Genomic DNA, 22,131 nt, shown 5'->3' on the forward strand with positions numbered 1-22,131 from the left:
GTTCTGTGCATAAAAGTGTTAAGGTCAGATAATCGAAAAATGAATATTTTACTAGATATTTTATGGTTTATGTAAAATTAAGAAATTATTTCAAGCCTCATAACTCGAAAAGTACTTGATGAAAAAATACTTAATTATAGTGTTTTGGAAAGCTCTCGAGATAAGCTACAAGAATATGCAAAAATATATAGGGTGTTCCATTTAAGAAATTCAAGGTGACCTTCATGTGACCTTCAAATGACTCTTCAAGGTCAAACCAATGACACCATCTTATGTCCCCCTTCGAACCAAACGACTTTTGTTTGAAACATTTTTTTCTTAAATGCTTTCCTAAAGAGATAATCTAGTGGAATTTTTAAAATGGGACACCCTGTATATACTCTGAAAATATACGTGCTGAGCCGATTGGGGGATTTACAACTAATACATTCATTGTCAGTTTCATTTCTATCCATATTCTACAAATGAGTGCAGGGAACTGTGCTACCGTTGATTGCCGCCGGCACGTAATACATGCACTTCGCGGGATTATTGTAGCCACGGATTTCCGATCGAATGAGTTGCAGCTCGCTGCGTTTTCAGCAACGGAAGTCCGTGCACGTGCTGCTGCATCAATCCCCGGCTTTGCATAATGACGTGGCAGCGGCAGCATTAGCGTGTAATCGTTAACGGCGCGCTGTATAATTCGGACGGATTTATCATGCCCACTTTGCCGCTCATTTACGCATTTGCCGCCAAGTGTTCAATCACAGCCGAATTAAAGTTGATTCATAATGAACTCAAAAAAGAGAATCAGTATTTAATTTATGAGAAATATGTTAATAACGAAATTAATATAATTGTAAAACATATAAACACACACATACATACCGATTTTTGTGAATCTGCATGTTATATTTTAATGATAATGTGTATAAATTTATATTTTCAATTATTTTTTAAGTTACTTTAAATTAAATTTTAATTTCTTTTTAGATTAACTCTTTCCTTGCATGCGCGTATGTTGTGTATCTATTGTATATATATGTATATGTATGTATGTATGTATATTCATTCTTACAAAAGCCATATAAAGTAGAAAATATCAAAATTCTTTTGAAATTTGTTACTCCTTTATTGTTTCTTTTGTCCTTTCCCTGTACTTATTTTATAAACAGCTGTTATCATGAAGATCACATATTTTAATGATTCGAAGAGAATTAATAACAATGTAAACGATTTTATTTATTTAATGTGCATAAATTTAATATACTGCTTTTGAAGAAAAAAGAAAATTATAATATATATTATCTTCTTGAATTTATAATGACTGTCATTACAAAAATTACGTGTTTTGACAGTTTAAGATTGATAAGGAACTCAGCAGTGAATAATTTTATGTAATTTTATTCATTAATAAATAAATAAGGTATAAATTTTACATCAAATATGCTATCAAAGCATGAAAAAGATGTAACGTGCTTGTTTCGAATAATTGCCTTAAATTATCATTCTGTAGATTAAATGATATATGATTATATTTATTAGTATAATTATATTTTTACATATAATTATACGACATTTCTTTTTTAATTGGGGTTTTTTAATTGATTTATTAAGTAACATATAGCATAAGAAAATAAATGGCTAACGTACGATTTATAATATTTTAATACATGTATGTAATATGTAGTATATTTACAAAACATTCTAATAATTAAATCTACTAATATATTTTTCCGGAAATATTTTTATTCCTACAAATATTTTTTAATCTTCTTAAATGATCTTAAATTATTGTAAATTTTATGCTACATTTTTGCGGACGTTGAATAATCCTCGGCGAAATTCGGTGAAAGTCAACGGATCAATATTTCATGGAATTAATGTTTTTAAAATCCGCCCATGATCATAGGGATGAATCAGAAATGAGAAGGCAGGTTAAAATCAGGCGTCAAAATATTTTTGGAGATAATTGCTTTTTTCGTGCATTTGACCAGAAAAGATAGGGATGTATATGGGAGGTGGTCAGACGTGTCTATACGCCCATTTGGTCAACGAGCGACAGAATCCATCCGTGGCAACAGCATCGACGCATATCCCGTGGAAAGAGCATTTACACACTTTTCAGCCCAACGAATAATTGTTGGAAAACAATATTCGCGGACTAAAAAAATATGTGAGGTGCAAGTGGCTGGATCGGGAACCCGAGTCTTTCGCTTTCCAGGCAACTGCTCTAGACCACTGAGCTGTCCAGACCTCTCACCTAATGCACGCGTTAATATCGGTTATTTCTTTTGAAAAATTATGATTGCTGTAATTTAAACAAAATTTCTTTACAAATTTAAAGAATCAATATAAGTAATACTTATCTTAATCATTTATATGATTACATATTATTAAATTAAGATTCTTTCGAAGAAATTTAAATAGATAATAAAAACATATAAATAATAGAAAATAATTCAATTTCTTTCCTTTCGTTCTCGTCTAAAATTTTAATAATTGTAATATATATATATATATAAAACAAAACCAAATATATAATACATATAATATTAAAGAATTGAAATTTGTATTAATATCAATTTAAATATAAACAAAAAACAAGAAAATTTTATTGGTCATTTAATTGCTAAAGAAATATTTTTTTTAATGATTTTTATATATTTTATAAATATATGATAGTATAAAATAACTTTTATATTGAAAAGTTTACAATAGTTGAATATCGAAAATTTTATAGAAAAGAAGATTAGCTTTCTCTTTTTTTCACAACGTCATTCGTTTTCCTGCTTCTTGACGCTAAAATGTTAATAAAGTAGTCCAAGCTCTGCAACATGTGCTTTTAAATTGTTTGGGTGCCTTCTTTTCAAGTGATAAGAGAATTTCCCCGGTCTAAAGGAAATTCAATTAGGAGAAAAATTCTTGATTCTTCTGAATAAACGTCGCGCTTTCTTGGCTATTCATGAATGCCTATTATTTGCAGATCTAAATATTTCGCAAACAAAAAGTTTCACATACATTTGTTTCTTTTATATATTGTGATATTTACTTTTTATTCAATTAAATACTAAATATAACAATAGCCAAGTAATATAAAATAATAATATAACATGTATTATATACAACATTATAAAGAATGCCAAGTATCATGTTATTTAAGATAAATGGCACATGTATTGTAGCACAATTTTTGAATACAATTGAAAAATTTTAAAAAATATGTATTCTAAAATACTTATTATATAATATATTTACAAAAATACGTAAAAAATATTATTTATATTAAAATCAATGTATTTTAGCATAAAATAAAAATCTTGTCTCTTAAAAATTAATAAATTAAATATAATTTTTATAAGAAAAAATTATAATTCAAATTTCATTCTTATCAAATTATAATACATAATTTTGTTACAAGTGCACAAAATTAAATATTTATTGATTTAAATTAAATAATTAACTTAAATTAATTTCTATTGATAATATAGACATAATATGTAAAATACAATTACATATATATATATATATATATATATATATATATGTAATTGTAATATACATATTATGTCTATATTATCAACAGAAATTAATTTAAGTTAATTATTTAATTTAAATAAATAAATAAATATATATATATATATATAAATTTTTATTTTTATTTTTTACATGATTTTGAGAAAAATTATATTTTACATGAATATAAAAATATTGATTATGAATCTCCAAATCAATATACTTTTAGAAAATTATATTTTATTATATTTTTTAAATAAATATCCTTCGTGAAGAAACATATGTTGCGAACGAACGAGACAGAAAGATACTCTGTTTGCGTGCGATTCTTCCGAGAGCATCTCGCTCTTCTCCATGAATGGTGATGCCGCGAAGAGCAGGATCAGATGAGAAAAATCCGATGAAGGAGGAATACGAGGTCTACGACTAAGGTGACAAGGAAGGGCTTTGCACGAGAAACCGGGAGCCGTTTCTCGGCTTCTACCGCTGGCAGAAAATGAAGGTCGTTCTCGCGGCCAGTCGGTCGACTTCTACAAATAGCCACTAGTATCATTACATCCCTCCTTTGTTCACTAATTGTCTCAAGAAAGTGATTAACTGTCATACGGATTGATGCGGATACTATTCTTTCTCGCTCTTATTTTACATACATATCTTTTATTTGATATTTCATATCTATTATAAAAGTACTTTAAATTTTAAGAGTTATATATATTTTATTAGTTGTTATATTTAATATCTGATTTATCATTTAATGAATATTATTTTATTTATATTCATGTTTTATTTTATTTAATTTGTAAGAAGTCTTAAATTTAAATCAATAGTTACTTGAAAATTGTACTAAAGGAAAAAAGATATATCGACATTCTTGTTTAGGCAATATATCAAATCATTTTTCTAAATTAATCATCAATCATTTTTTTATCAAAGAACTTAGAAGAAACACCGTCTATAAACACTTATATACATAGTATATAAAATTAATATATAAATAATTTAAATAATGTAATATATAATTATATAATTATATGCAAATTTAATATATAAATAATTTAATATTTAAATAATGTAATATATAATTATATATAAATTTAATATATAAATCATTTAAATAATGTATTAATCTCCGTCCTTATTATATCACGTCTTATTACAATACCAAACATAAACAATACGATGATAACTATTTCAATGAACGAATTTTTGGAGTTTTCATGATTTTTCAGTGTAAATTTAACACATAAATGAATATTCCCCAGAAACATCACAAGCAAGCAATATGAATTAATCTATGTTCGTATAACGGAAATATCATTCCCTCCTACAATACACATGCTTTATAAGCGTCGTATGTGTCTATTAGTTGCATGAAATAACGATAATTGTGTCCTGCTCGAAGTTATATCTTAAATTTCGCTCATCATGATTAAAACAAGATTACTTTAGAAAATCGTATAATTTTGTAAAAAATGTACTGATAATTTCCTTGTTTAAAAATTGTTCTATTATACGTCATTTATGTTACTTTGCAAAATTAAATCGAGATTTTTATGCATAATCGATCAAAATTCGAACAATTTAATAAAAAAATTCTAGTATATTAATTTAATAATTTCTTGACGGAATATATATGAAAACAGATAAAGTATTTGTTTCTAAGCATTTTTTCTGTTACATTTGACAAATGAAAAAATTATGCACTTATTACATAAACTTATTAACTTTTATTTTTTCTTTGTCAAGCCACTGCCAAAAAAATTAGTTTAAGAAAAAAGCTTTATTCTCACGCGCGAGTTTTTTTTTTTAAATCTGTCGATCAATATAATCGGCATGTTAATAAATTAATTTATTGTACTGATAATGCGATTAATTTCTCGCGTACCGCTGCTAGAAACCGCTTTATTACTTGTTCTAAGATAAACTTGCCTGGAAGATTTTATGAAATCCCTCCTTGTTTTCCTTTCCATCACTAGAAACTAATAGAAAATGCGTAGTAAGAGATTCGCGCCGCGAATCGCTTCGCGGGCTCATTAGTTCCATGAGTGGGCTCTTTGAATCTACTCAAGACCAGCAGATGCGAATCGATGTGGAACTGTTCCGTGTAAAGAGAAGAGCTAAATTGTTAGATAGAGAGGATAGAGAGAATTCATCAGCATGCACTCTTTGACTCGTTTATACAGAGAAACGCGAATCTCTGGAACTTTCTTACCACGAAATAATTACTTTTGACATGAAAACGTTTGCATAAATGTATATTTTGTATTTTATACATCTCATGTGATATTTTACAAAAAATTTATTATTAAATAAGACTTTTAGCTCGTCAAAATTATAATATGTTGAAATATATAATATAATACGCAACATAAAAAAATATTAATTATAATATATAATTATAATTATAAATATAAATTATATTAATTATAATTAATTATAAAACAATAAATTATTCTAAGAGTGCTTCCTCCAATTATTACATGTATGTAATTTAGATTTCGCAAATTGTTTTTAATATTAATTGTAAGATATGGAAACTATACATCTTTGTTTCTTGCTTTCTCTCTCTCTCTCTCTCTCTCTCTCTCTCTCTTTCTCTCTCTCTCTCTCTCTCTCTCTCTCCGAATTTCATCATGAAATACAGATTATCTACATTGAATGATAAAAGTCTCCTCGGTACAAACCTAGTTGCTTGGACGGAGAGATTGAACAGAGTGAATAGGCGATTAATGTTTACGAGCGACGCGAATGAAAGCTGTTGTCAAGCTATAGGGCTGCAAAGAGGCGAGTCATTCAAATAATACTAATAGAGCTGACGATGACTCCGTGTGTTATCCACTAAATTATTATGACTAGTGCTAACTGATATTAATTTCGGTGAAGTCTTTATCAAATCATCGGAAAAAATAATAGTTAAAAAATATAAAGTTACTGAAAATTAATAAAAATTTTGTAAAGGCTTTTAATGTAGTGAAAAAAACAGATAAAAAAAGAGAGAAAGAAAATAAAAGAAAGTAGAAAAAAGGATCATGTAAAAAAGTATATTTGTATATTTTATCATAGGGAAGAGTATCTGTATGTGTATTTGTATATTTTATCATAGAGAAGAGTGTGTGTATATAAACATAACTAATGTTTAAAAAGTTCTTTTTAAATAATTTTAATAATTATAAATAATGTTTGAAATTTTTTGAGACCTTATATTTGCCTCTCTCTCTTTCTCTCTCTCTCTCTCTCTCTCTCTCTCTCTCTCTCTCCTTCTTTCAATTTCATAAATTATTCTAAATTATTTAATTAAATTTATTCTACTTTTTATATATTTATTATATATAGTATATGTAAACATACATACATACATATATATATATATATATATATATATATATATATATATATACTTAAGATAACTATAATTAACATATTTATGTCAATATTTATGTCGATCGATTAATTTACTTTACTTACGACTTCGCATTAATTATAATTATTAATATATTAACAAATGATGTGTAACTTATTTTATATATGTGTGCATATATATGTGTATAATTTCTAAGAAAATTTAATATTTACAATTTTTTATATTCAATATTTTATATTTATATTTTTATATTAAATATAATCTTATGATTATCTTTGATTCATGATATTATATTCTATTATTTTATTTTTATTTTATTTGTATATACATATACATATATATATATATATATATGTATATATATATATAAAATTGTGCGTGCGTGCGTGTGTGTGTGTGTGTGTGTGTGTGTGTGTGTGTGTGTGTGTGTGTATGTGGCGAGTTCTTATTCGAGAAATAACCTGTCAACAGCATTATAACACTAACGACTACTCGGAATAATTCCGAGTAAGTAAAATGTGCCACATCTATCTCTCTAGTACTCTGTAGAAAAGTGTTTCCAGACTAACAGAAGTACAACTACTACTAGGGAGTATTATGCCGTGTGATCCGGACTCCTATCTTTTCATCCTCCTGAGAAAGTCTGGGGTGCAGCAGCAAACGCTGACTGTATATACACTTATCTCGCACAACGCAACTTGGATTATCTGTGGCATGATATACAATCACCATAAATCGAGCTGTTAAATCGCTTCTTCTTTTTTTCTTTCTTTTGCTTTCTCTTTCTTGCAAGATTCATGCGACTTTAGCTTCACTTCCTTCGCATTCGATAATCCTTTCGCGCCCTCTAGAAGGGGTTCGTCTCGAGGACGATTTTTCGTTATGCTCGTGCGAGAAGGTCACTTTAATATGAGAAAAATGTCTCCTCCCTTGAATTTATAGTTCGCACCCTCCCACTCATCACAAGAGTCGGAAACAAGAGAGAGAGAGAGAGAGAGAGAGGCCTGAGGGTATTTTTAATACTGAAGGATAATATTCGCGTCCAATTAACGTTGCCAGAGGTAAATAATCAGAGAGAATTAATAAAAATTTGATAAAAAGAATAAGTAATAATAAAACTATATATATATATACAGGGTGACCCATTTTAACTTAGGCAGCCAAATAACTCGAAAAATAAGCAAGATAGAGAAAAATGTTTTAGACAAAAGTTGTATGGTTTCGAGGGGGCCATAAGATGGTATCATTGGTTTGACCTTGAAGAGTCATTTGAAGGTCACTTCAATTTTTTTAAATGGAATACCCTATATATTTTTGTACATTCTTGTAGCTTATTTCGAGAGCTTTCCAAAACACTATAATTAAGTACCTTTCCGTTAAGTACTTTTTGAGTTATGATGCTTGAAATAATTTCTTAATTTTACATAAACCGTAAAATATCTTGTAAAATATTCATTTTTCGATTATCTTACCTTAATACTTTTATGTACAAAATAATAATAGGAAAATAAATAATGAGAGGAATCAATTGGTGTAAAGAAAACACATAGTTGTTTTTAAGAAAAAATATGGAATTGTTAATTGCAAATTACATATTTTTTCTTCGAAACAACTATGTGTTTTCTTTACACCAATTGATTCCTCTCATTATTTTGTACATAAAACTATTAAGGTAAGGTAATCGAAAAATGAATATTTTACAAGATATTTTACGGTTTATGTAAAATTAAGAAATTATTTCAAGCCTCATAACTCAAAAAGTACTTAACGAAAATGTACTTAATTATAGTGTTTTGGAAAGCTCTCGAGATGAGCTACAAGAATGTACAAAAATATATAGGATGTTCCATTTAAAAAAATTGAAGTGACCTTCACGTGACCTTCAAATGACTCTTCAAGGTCAAACCAATGATACCATTTTATGGCCCCCTCGAAACCATACAACTTTTGTTTAAAACATTTTTCTCTATCTTGCTTATTTTTCGAGTTATTTGGCTGCCTAAGTTAAAATGGGTCACCCTGTATATATATATATATATATATATATATATATATATATATATATATATATATATATATATACGTGTGTGTGTGTTGTGTGTGTGTGTGTGTGTGTGTGTGTGTGTGTGTGTGTGTGTGTGTGTGTGTGTGTGTGTGTGTGTGTGTGTGTGTGTGTGTGTGTGTGTGTGTGTGTGTGTGTGTGTGTGTGTGTGTGTGTGTGTGTGTGTGTGTGTGTGTGTGTGTGTGTGTGTGTGTGTGTGTGTGTGTGTGTGTGTGTGTGTGTGTGTGTGTGTGTGTGTGTGTGTGTGTGTGTGTGTGTGTGTGTGTGTGTGTGTGTGTGTGTGTGTGTGTGTGTGTGTGTGTGTGTGTGTGTGTGTGTGTGTGTGTGTGTGTGTGTGTGTGTGTGTATAGAAGTAATAAAGTAATAGTAAGAAATGATAAAGTAATAATAAGAAAAATAATAACAAGGAAGATAAGGAGAAATAATAAGATATTAATAAATAAAAAAGTAATAAAAGTAAAATGTGATAAAAATAATAAAATTAATAAATTATTTGCAATAATATTTTACAATTATATCCACATATCCTTTGTATTGTAATTTATATTATATGTACTAAATATATTATATGTATATAATATAAAATAATAGCAATAAAAATATGAAAAAATTAAAAGTAATAATAAAAAATAATAACTAATAAATAAAAACGATAATAAAAATAATAAAATAAACATAAATGTGTAATTAAAAATAGAAATGATTGAGAGCAGTTTAAGCGGTATTTGTATCATTCGCTTTTGTATGTTTGTGTAAGAAATTTAAAACAAAAAGAAGGGATATATATTATAGGATGGAGAGAGAAGTAAGAGTGAGCAAATGCCGAAAATGGTTTCGCAAAAAAGACACGGATAGGCTTCGAGAAAATCGTTATCTTTCATTTTTCACTTCATAGCGCTCCAACAATGATGTCGTTTTCCAACCATCCCATGGACCATTGTGGATGGTTGAACGCGCGTGGTAGACAACCGTAAAGCTCCCTTGTGAAGAAAACACTTTTTGCCCCTTTCGACCGTTTTCGTTCCCCTGGGCTGATTAAAATTTCGCCGCAAACTATATCATCGGATACCACGAAAATAGTCGCTTAAATTTTATGTTAATTAATAGAATAATTGTATAATTTTTTATATAGCATTGTAATAGAGAATAATATACAGGGTGTTCTAAAAAGATATATCAAAAATTTAAGGAGATGTTCCTCACACCTAAAGGATGAAAAAATGTTATATGGACATAGGTGCGGAAATGCTTATTTCAGGAGTTATGTTGAAAATACTGTTAGCTGTATTACTTACACAAGGAAAAATTTAGGATTAATTATTGTAGACGACAATCGTTTAATTAGGCTTATTTACATTTGGTTTTAATGTGACCTTGAGTATGTTACAATAAATGTTGAAAATGTTCACCATTTTCCTGATTACAAGCAGTGACACGTCGACGGATCGTCATGATTTTCTGAATCAAACTTACGGTGATCGGTGGATAGGAAGAGGTGGACCTACTTTGTGGTCTCCACGTTCCCCGGATCTCAATCCGATAGACTTTTATTTGTGGGAATATTTAAAGACAATCGTACATGCTACACCAGTGCGTGATATTCAAGATCTTCGTGACCGTATCACTGCAAGTCGCGAGACAATCCGCTGTACGCCAGGCATTTTTGAACGTGTCCGTGAATCGATGCGTCGACGTGTCACTGCACTTGTATTCAGGAAAATGGTGAACATTTTCAACATTTATTGTAACATACTCAAGGTCACATTAAGACCAAATGTAAATAAGCCTAATTAAACGATTGTCGTCTACAATAATTAATCCTAAATTTTTCCTTGTGTAAGTAATACAGCTAACAGTATTTTCAACATAACTCCTGAAATAAGCATTTCTGCACCTATGTCCATATAACATTTTTTCATCCTTCAGGTGTGAGGAATATTTCCTTAAATTTTTGACATACCTTTTTAGAACATCCTGTATATGTATACAGGGTGTCCGATTCGTGAGGGACCAAACGAAAAGTGGTGATAGATTGGGTCAAACTAAGAAGAAAAGTCCTCTACCATTTTGCAAAATTCGCAATAATGATTAAGTAATAAGCAAAAATGTCACATGAAGATTACCTTTAATTTTTGAAATGGAACCCCTATTTTTTATTATGTATTCTTATAGCTTATCTCGAGAGCTTTCCAAAACACTATAATAAAGTATTTCTTCATTGAGTACTTTTCGAGTTATGAGGCTTGAAATAATTTCTTAATTTTACATAAACCATAAAATATCTAGTAAAATATTCATTTTTCGATTATCTTACCTTAATACTTTTATATACAAAACAATGAGAGGAATCAATTGGTGTAAAGAAAAAACATAGTTGTTTTTAAGAAAAAATATGTAATTTGCAATTAACAATTCCATATTTTTTCTTAAAAACAACTTTATGTTTTCTTTACACCAATTGATTCCTCTCATTATTTTGCATATAAAAGTATAAAGGTAAGATAATCGAAAAATGAATATTTTACTAGATATTTTATGGTTTATGTAAAATTAAGAAATTATTTCAAGCCTCATAACTCGAAAAGTACTCAATGAAGAAATACTTTATTATAGTGTTTTGGAAAGCTCTCGAGATAAGCTATAAGAATATATAATAAAAAATAGGGGGTTCCATTTAAAAAATTAAACCTTCATGTGACATTTTTGCTTATTACTTAATAATTATTGCGAATTTTGCAAAATGGTAGAGGACTTTTCTTCTTAGTTTGACCCAATCTATCATCACTTTTCGTTTGGTCCCTCACGAATCGGACACCCTGTATAGATTGGTTGATATATGAGGTAGATTAAATATAGAACCATCGAAATATACTCTTACAATATCTGTTATTTATAAGTTAGTTATAGAAATTGTTTAAGAAATTCATATTATTTAATTGTGATCTTCTCTATTTTATTTATATTATATATGTTATTTATATTCTCTATTATGTGTGTGTGTGTGTGTATGTGTGATTTTTACAGTGTGTGACTATTATTTTTAATTATTTTATAATAATTATTTACGAAAGAGAAATATCTCACATATAAAATAACAATAATAAAATAATATAGCTATGTAATTTTATATTAATTGAAGATGAAAATGTGAAACAACGACGGTATTACTGTACTCGGCAGCATTTATAAATATGCTTCGAAATTGCGGATTTTCACGTAGATAAGAATGCAAATGAAAATTTGCACATGCAAGCGCGCATGCATATGCAGATGCCTTACGTCACACACATAAATGTCAATACATACACGACTGAAAGTTGAATTTTCTCGAGTCTATCTTGGAAATGTTCAAATACGTTTACAAATCTTAAATTATTCTACATCAAAAATACGCAATGTAAAAATTATAAGAAAATAACAAATATATCTTATATTATATATATATATATATATATATATATATATATATATATATATACACATATCAAATTTTATATGGGACATATTTTTTGTTTTATATATCCAATTATCTTAAACGAGATATGCAGATAGCTTTTGTATTCTAAAATGCTGAATTTTATTACATATATTTTTTACAATTACATTATATTTTTTAAAATCTTTTATTCTTACAAAAGAATTATTCAAATTTCTAAAAAATACGAATCGTTAAATAAGTAAATGCAAATAAGGCAATGTGTATGTGCATTTGTTATTATATTCTGAATTGATTAATAATGAAGTAATCTTCATATACAATAGAATCCGGAAGTACGCCTGTTTAACACTAAACGCATCATTAAGTAAAATTATAAACTATATATGATTGTAACGTGAATGCAAGCATAAAGTAGCCTACGTTTGTGTATTTTTGAATATAATGCAAACATATAAACATACGTGTCTTCGTGAATGTTCAAAAAATGAGAAAAGAGAGGAGAAGAAGGAAAAAGAAGATAGTAAGAGAGAATAGAAGAGAGAGAGAGAGAGAGAGGCGATATAGGGGAGAGTGAAGAAACAAGAGAGGGGAAGGGAGAAGATAAAAAATAGAGAGGAAAAGAGGAATGGGAGAGGGAGAGACTTTCGCATAGCGTGTATAAATACATTTTGCGCACGTGAATCAGGAATGCACGAGTCGGCATAAATGTGCATAAATATATGTTAACCAATCGATTTCGCTGACATCGCACTTGAAATAATTAACATTGTTTATTTTTTATTTATATATCTCTTATTACTTTTTTCCTTTATCCTATCCTCTATATATTTTTTCTTTATATATTTAATAAATCACCGTAATAAAAATACTGCATAATGAGAGTACATGATATAGCAATTGGAAAAGTGTAAAGTATAAAGTATCCGTATAAAGTAATAGATAGATATATAGAAAATTATTGATAATATATTGATGGAGTAAAATACGATTCTGAAAATATAGTATAAATATAGACGAAACTAAAACATAGATGAATTTATATCAGTGCTAGGAATTAGTTGCCCTTTTCAGGCCGATTTCTGAGGCGACGCCTACGATCTCCCCACTACCGTCCGAGGCTCGACGGCCGAGCCGCCGATCGCGCACGTAACGCTATGCTTCAGGAGCGTCCGCCAAGCCGTTTCGCCAAATCGTCATTAAAATTTTCTTTGGTAAATAATTTTTCTTTTTATAAATAATCAAATATCAAAATTTTTATTATTATAATATATGTATAATTTATTATACATACATATTATACATACATGTATGTTATAATAATATATTTTAATTAAAATATATTTAATTACAATTGTACATATATAATATATTATAATAATAAAAATTTTAATATTTAATTATTTATAAAAAGAAAAATTATTTACCAAAGAAAATTTTAATGACGATTTGGCGAAATGGCTTGGCGGACGCTCCTGAAGCATAGCGTTACGCGCGCGATCGGCGGCTCGGCCGTCGAGCCTCGGACGGTAGTGGGGGGATCGTAGGCGTCGCCTCAGAAATCGGCCTGAAAAGGACAACTAATTTCGAGCACTGATTTATATAGATAAAATTTCAATTTTTTTTTGAGAAAATAAAATTAAGGAATAGGAAATTTAATAATATTTTTCTTTATTTTTTTTTAAACTGTGTAACTTTCGATTATACACTATTGAATTTATCTCAACAGTAATTATTACAGTATATATATAAAAAAATATACATTTTCTCTTAAAAAAAAATTTTCTGATAGTATTTTATGTTTTATACGTGTACCATATCCAGAAATCTCAGGATTTAGAAATTTGTACAATAAAAATTTTTTTTGTTTCTCTACTTCTTTTTCTCCATCGATATTTAAATCGAATATTTAAAAAACTATAATAAATATAATAAACTTTTTAATTATAAAAATGTAATAGTTCATTTAAGCAAAATAATATAATAATTTTTTATATATTCTACAAATATATGTGTATTGCAATATATAGTAGTGAACGTGATGAAGATAATGGTCAAAGTCGTTTGGATGCGAAGGTAATCTCGCAGACTAATATTAAACTCGCATATATGTCGTTGGCAAAAAAATAAAAACTCAATTGTCAAGGAGTGATGATCTATGACGAGTAATTGTATACGTATATAATCGCGATTTAGCTCTCGCGATTAGCATAATCGTGATTACCAGTTAGCGACTCGTTAATCACTGGAAGATGCGACGTAAACACGGATTAGGATTTTTCGTCGTGCTGTTTGTCAAATTATATCCTACTGATTTTAATTGGATATTACACAGCCTCACTATTAATCTCTTTTTATGTTCTATATTTTCTGAGAGAGAGAGAGAGAGAGAGAGAGAGAGAGAGAGAGAGAGAGAGATTGAGATTGAGATTGATTGACCTTTATTAGCTTTCTCAGCTATTTGTAGTATACAATTTTAAATTACATTAAATAACATTAAATAATATATATTCCTTTAACATTCGCTTAAATGGTTCGATCCTATCACAATGTTTCATTTCGGCTGGTAAATCATTATATAATTTCACTCCTTCATAAAACATACTCTTTTGCGCACTTCTTGTTCTGCGAAATTGTATTGCAATATCTCCGGCCTGTCGCGTTTGTCTTTCACTTACATTTCCTACTATTTCTAGTCTATTTCATAGATGCTCTGTTAGCAAATTCCTTACAATCTTAAAAATAAATAAACATACATTATAATATAGCCTCTGTCTTACGGACATGAACTGCAACGCTTGCAGCATATGTTCCACTTTGGTATACCTATCACACTGTAATATGACCATCATTGCCCGATTTTGCGCTACTCGCAATTTATCCAGCTGTGTTTCTTCCATATCCATTAACAACGTTGCACAATATTCGAAGTGAGGTGCTATGTGTGATTGCCTTATATACAATACATCTAGTATATGCCGATATACAATTTCCTATTCTATTTAAAAAACTCGTCTTCTTTCCTATCTTTTTTAACATATAGTCACAATGATCTTTAAATCGAAGTTTATCATCAATAATTATTCCTAGGTATTTCATTATCTCTACTCGTTCTATCTCAGTTCCGTCCAAGCATTTCAATACAATATTTCCTTTCAGTTTCTTTCTTACACTCCTAACTATATTTCGTTTTTCCTGCATTCATTTTCAATTTATTTATATTCATTCATTTTTCTACCATATTAAATGCCATATTCATTTCTGACTCTGCTCACTACTTTCATCAGCTACATATATTAATGTATCATCCGCAAACATTTTTATACTACATCCTTCAGGGCAAATTTTAATTATATCATTAATATATACAATAAATAACAAGGGTCCTAGTACAGATCCTTGCGGCACTCCATATTCAGTGGCAATTAATTTAGACCATTTATCGTTGAAACGAACCTGCTGCGTTCTATTATTTAAGTATGATTTTAACTATTATAAAACTATCCCTTTAATTCCATATTGATATAATTTTTCTATTAATCTTTCTCTATCTATTGTTTCGAAAGCTCGCTTAAGATCCATAAATATTACTCCAACCATTTTTCCTTCGCTAACTATTAATTTCCATTCATCAACAACAGTTTGAATTACCGTTTTACACGAATACTGCTTTCTAAAACCTGATTGATGTTCTGTTATAATACTGTTAGATTCCAGATACATTTCAATTTGTTTCTTTATCACTAATTCTAACACTTTCTCATATATTGGTAGCATATTAATAGGTCTATATTTATTTGCTTTTTTAGCTTTTTCTATTTTTGGAATCGGTATTATCGTTGATGTTTTCCAACTCTCCAACCTTCCCTCAAAGAATTATTTATTACTTCAACAAACTCTTCTTTTATTACATTAAACGTTAACTTTAATACATCGCTAGTTATTCCTTGTTCCGTCCCTTTCTTTTTTGGTAATCTCATAACAATTTTCTCTAAATCCTCTACATTAATCATCTCAAAGTTTTTTACAATTCCTGTATTTTCAATAATATAAACATCAATTCTTCTACCCGTATCTCTAGACTTATCAATATTTATAGATTTCACTATGTTACTAATACTTTGTACGTAATATATGTTGAATTTATCAGCTATATTACATCCGTTAATATCGTCTATTATCTCAAAATCTATATTATCTATATCTTTTGTACCCCTTGATTCACTTCTAATTAATTCTTTCAAAGTTTTCCACATTTTCATAGGATTTTTTTTATTACTATCTATCATATCTTCATAGTATTCCTTCTTCTTTTCCCTGATTAATTTAACTACCGCATTTCTTTCAGTTTTAAATTGCAACCAATTCTGTTCCATATTGTCGTACACTGCCTTATTATACGCTTCATCCCTTTTATTTGCCGCTTCTCTTATATCATCTGAAAACCATTGTTTCCCTTCCCAAACTTTTGGAATTCTAAACTTTTTCTTAGGTGCTATAATGTCCAGTGCCTCTACTATGCTATCGACAAATTTTTTCGCTCTCCTATTTACTTCCAAATCTTGACCTTCCCCCATTCTGTTTTTTACTAGAGAGAGAGAGAGAGAGAGAGAGAGAGAGAGAGAGAGAGAGTGAGAGTAGACTTTCACATTTGAGGTGCAAGTCTGCGATTACACAAAGCAAGCTATCTGCTGATTACCAATGTTGATATGATTATAAATATTGATATATTGATATATTGATATTTTATATTTTTGTATTTTTTTATATATTGACATATATATATGTTTGTACATTAAATTATTAAGATATATCATTTTTTTTATTTTTTTATTATCAACAAAATTTATATAAATGTATTGAATTAATCTATATATATATATATATATATATATATATATATATATATATATATATATATATATATATATGTATACAATATATATATATATATATATATATATATATATGTATACAATATAACAATAATTTAATAATAACAAGAAAACGTATACTTCTGATATTATTCCATTTTTATAGTCGATTTTAGAATTTAATTGACAGCTATCGAAAAGCACACACACACTCACACACACACACACATGTCAAATTATGTTTATAAATTGTCTTTATAAATAACTAAAATGAACTCACCTCTCTCGTTTCTCATTTACTAGTCCGATGATGACATCGCAGAAAACCAGCATGGTGTGCACTTTTAATTTTATGCCTTTTCTTGTAATTTTACGCGTGTAACATTTATTTTTCAATGAATCATTGTGTAAATATGCTGTATAAATCGTCGTATGAATAATTTTATAATATTATAATAATATTTTGTTTATAATAAAATTAGATATCAACACACAATTCGCTGAAGAGTCATTATTCCATCATGAATTAAACAACTGTTCGTAAGTATTGTATCGCGGAAATATTAGCATTAATATTTCAATGAGTGTGATATTTCAATGATAGTTGCACTTGAGCTTCGAATGTGAAATTTTGTAGATAATTAACGTACACTTTTATTTAGCAAAAATTATTATCGAAAATTGTTCTTTAACTAAATATTATCACCAAAACACATATTTATATAATTTCAGCGAATATTTTTTACCACACACGCACGTTAATGCAGGGAGACACATATGTGAGATATTTTTTGTAATATTTTGTAGATATTTGGCGAGTTAATTTTGTTTTTATGAGCCAATCTTTTTACATATAAATTAATTATTGTAATCAATGTAATCGAGAAATATCAAACGTGAGCGCGACGATCCGCAGATAGACATCGTATAGTGCAGCGGTCGAGAGTCCACTCATGATCTAACATTAGACAGAGATAAAAATAGATCATAATTTGCAAATCGTGATGGTAGGGAAGGAATAATGAAAAAAAAGAAGCAGACGAATCGAGAGAGAGCAACGACACCACTTAAAATATTTCCGAAAGGAGTAGCGCGAAATGTGCTCAAAATATGATTTTAAAATTATTTATTTTTATTATTGGCATATTTTGTTATTCAAATATATCTTGTATATTATTTGTTTCTATGTTTATGTTATAATTATACAATTATTTATTTACATACAATAACATTATTTTTTTCAATTTAAAATATTATTATACATATATTGTTATACATTATATTTTTTCCAGAAATTATTTTATTATTAAAGTTTCGATGGATAAATATTAAATATATTGCTGGAGAAAATTTTATATTTATTTTACATATATACATACACACACGCACACACATATTGTATATATATAAATATATATACACTAGTAAAATAATGATATTATCAATAAAAATTCCTAATTTTATATTGACACTAATGAATAAACGAGTTATATTTTTTCGCGTGATATTTTTGCATATATTATATTACTAAATACATTTTGTAAATTTTCACAACACAGTTTCAAACTCAGAGAAGCAAGTAATTTTCAGCTTTATGAAAACATCATCACATGCGAAAGAAACAACAGGTTCACTGGTCGACAATTTTATTTTTCAAAGTCTCTCGACAAAAACGCACCTGCAAAATTCGCCCTCAGCATGTGATAGTTTCGTAGTTTTTTTATCATGAGCAAGATTTTCAGTTACACACCGCAATCTAATTTTTTGTTGATACAATTAACGCACTTTTATTCTTTCGTCACGAGCAAAATCGCGGTTATTTAATATATCAGTCTTCATTTTTGTACAGTTTTATTTAAAAGCAAAATTATTTCTAGTTATTTATTATAAAACTAACACGGAAAGGGTCGGAAAATGTCCCCCTTCGATTTTGATGAGCTTTGAATATGTCGTAATCCAAATAAGAGATGTATTATTTTATACGTATTCACACGGCCGTTAAGAAGATGAAACATCCTTTCGAAAAAAGTCGGTTTTTATATTTCTGAGCAAATACTATCAAAACGGTGAAAGATAAAAAAAAGTCTTATGTTATGATTATGTTATGAAAAAGAATAAAAGTTTTATGTAATGATTTTGAATGTATTTTATTACAGTGTAATCAGATTTTTCGAAAAGATTATATTTTTCGAAATCCCACTCTTCTTTTCCAATTTTGAAAATTTTGAAATGTCTTTGTAGCAAAACTTAAAGCATATTTAATACCAAATTCAATAATATATAATAAAGTTGTATTTAGAAAATATATTTTTCAGAAATAAGCTAGAAATACTTCTATATCGCTATACGCGCTATTTATATTCATTTTATGACGCTCGTTACTCATGATGACACTTTCTTTCTTCCTGAATCTCATAAAGATAACTATAAATTATTAATAAATAATTCATATATTAGAATATTCATATACATATTACATATTTATACATATACATTTCACACATACATATTCATATATATATTTCATATTACATATTTATATACGAGGGTCGTTTGATAGAAGTTTGGTAAAAAAAGCAAGTAAAACACATTTTCTTGGAAAAAATTTACGTTATTTCTCAACATAGTCTCCATCGAGGTCTATACACTTGGTCCAACGAGTTTCCAATTTTTACCGTCGAAAAAATAGGCTGTCTCAAAGCCTGGGAAATACTCGTTGACGGCGACGACCTCCTCATTTGACAAGAATTTCTTTCCACCGAGCCAGATTTTCAAATTTGGAAATAGGAAGAAGTCGCACGGAACCAAATCTGGAGAATAGGGTGAATGAGGAATTAATTTGAAACCAGTTCGTATAATTCTGCCAATTTTCGTTTTTTTTCTATTTTTGTAACAACAGCCAAACCACTCGCTTCAAATGACTATCGAACGTAAATAACGCGTTACTTTTGCCTGAAATTTTTTTTGGAGAGAAATGAAAAAGGAAACTTTACAAGCAACACGTCACCAAATGGATTGTGGCGCGAAATTTACCAAACTTATCACACGATCCACGTATTATAATAATTATGTTATTACACATTATGGCAATAAATAATTTAAATCTCTTGTATGGAAAAAATAATATATTTTTATCCACTAAAACTGGAATTAAAACAGACCAGGAAGTCTCTTTGGTGAAATGTTAATAGATGATAATTTGTTATCAGTGCAACAAATATAAATAGATGCACTTATACAACAAGGGAATATTAATATAAAATAATTTTAGAATTGCGTCTAACAGAATATGTACACATTACTATACAGGGTTTACCAAAAGTGTGGAAACCCCTTAATATTTCGAAAAATACGCATTTTTAAAAAAAATGTTTCATACAAAAGTTATAGGGTTTTATGTGGCGCATTACACAGCAACATTATTATGACCTCGAATAGCGTTGTCAACGTTATGTAAAGGTCACCTCCAACTTTTTAAATGGGATACCCTATATGCTTTTGCATATTCTTGTAGCTTATCTCGAGAGCTTTCCAAAACATTATAATTAAGTTAGTTTTCATTAAGTACTTTCCGAGTTATGAAGCTTGAAATCATTTCTTAATTTTACATAAACCATAAAATAAAATAGTAAAATATTCATTTTTCGATTATCTTACCTTAATACTTTTATGTACAAAATAATGAGAGGAATCAATTGGTGTAAAGAAAAAACATAGTTGTTTTCTAAAAATATAAATGTCTTCTTTATTAAATTACCATCAATTATATGATAAAAATATACTTATAATATACATATAATATTTTTTATAAAACTTGGAAAATACTTGTAAAAACGACATATATTAATACTTTACAAATACATATTTTTCTTATAAAGAGATGGCGCGGACGAATATTAATATAAAAGTATTTCCAGCTTGTTTCTGAATACAATTTTGTTATATATGATTGAATTTGATATTAAATATACTTTAAGTTTCGCAATAAAATTTCAAAATTTTCAAAATTGAGAGGGAGCAGGAGGCTTTCGAAAAATATAAAATTTTTGAAAAATCTAACACTGTTATAAAGTACATTCAAAATGTGATAAAACTTTTATTCGAAACTTTTTTTTGTATCTTTTATTGTTTCGATAATATTCACTCAGAAATATAAAAACTGACTTTTTTCAAGAGAGGATGTTTTACTGTCTTAATAGCCGTATAGACACGTATAAAAAATACGTGCCTCTTATTTTGATTTAGACTACAATATATTCAAAGCTCATCAAAATCGAAGAGGGACAGTTCCGATTCTTTCCTTGTTATTAAATTGAAACACACTTTTACATAGAATACTAGGAAGTATAGAATAAAGGAACGTATACATAATATAATATTATACGAATTAATACAACAATTTAAAAATTGCAGGATTTAATGAATCTCTTGGAGCAAAATATTTTAAAAGTATTATTCTAAAGTATTACTTAGAATTAGACTAATTTATATCATTTAATGATGAATAATTTTTTATTTCCAAAAATGCTTTTTTATGAGGAGTAGGAAATGTATAAATAAAATGTAATAAAAAGTTGTGAGAGCAAGTTTGTTTCCAGTTCATGGATCATATCCTGCTTTCGAATCCCCTTTCTGCTTTTCCGATCCTTTTTTCACTTCTATCTCATCCCTTCTCTTTCTCTCTCTCTCTTTCTCTTTTTATTGTTTCTCTCTTTCTCTCTTACTCTCATACGCTCCCACAATGTCAGTGCTCATTCTTGCATACTGCTGACTCCGTTTAATCTGATAATCCATTCTGATTTAGAGTTGAAATTCTTATCTGACACATCTACCCTATACCTTCAATACTGCGGAAGTATCGATAAGAGAAAAATTGCGAGGAAATGGAATTCATAAAAGA

General features: G+C 28.4%; 1 protein-coding gene across 6 annotated transcripts in view; it reads right to left on the minus strand.

The window, feature by feature from the left end:
• The window catches only part of Spri (Src homology 2 domain-containing protein sprint), a 323,123-nt gene that overhangs the window by 94,757 nt on the left and 206,235 nt on the right, over window positions 1-22,131 (minus strand). The window contains exon 1 of one of the 6 annotated variants that reach the window (XM_083092814.1): window positions 17,512-17,604. The exons of the other annotated variants lie outside the window; for them this stretch is intronic. Coding sequence (XP_082948940.1) covers window positions 17,512-17,564 — 53 coding nt within the window. The 5' untranslated portion in view covers window positions 17,565-17,604. Of the gene's footprint in view, window positions 1-17,511; window positions 17,605-22,131 lie in introns of those variants that run through there. 6 annotated transcript variants of the gene reach the window in all.

The sequence above is a fragment of the Camponotus vicinus genome, unplaced genomic scaffold (assembly GCF_025532165.1).
Source record: "Camponotus vicinus isolate PSW18456_S1 unplaced genomic scaffold, iyCamVici1.0 SCAF_3, whole genome shotgun sequence".
In the NCBI taxonomy this organism is placed as follows: Eukaryota; Metazoa; Arthropoda; class Insecta; order Hymenoptera; family Formicidae; genus Camponotus; species Camponotus vicinus.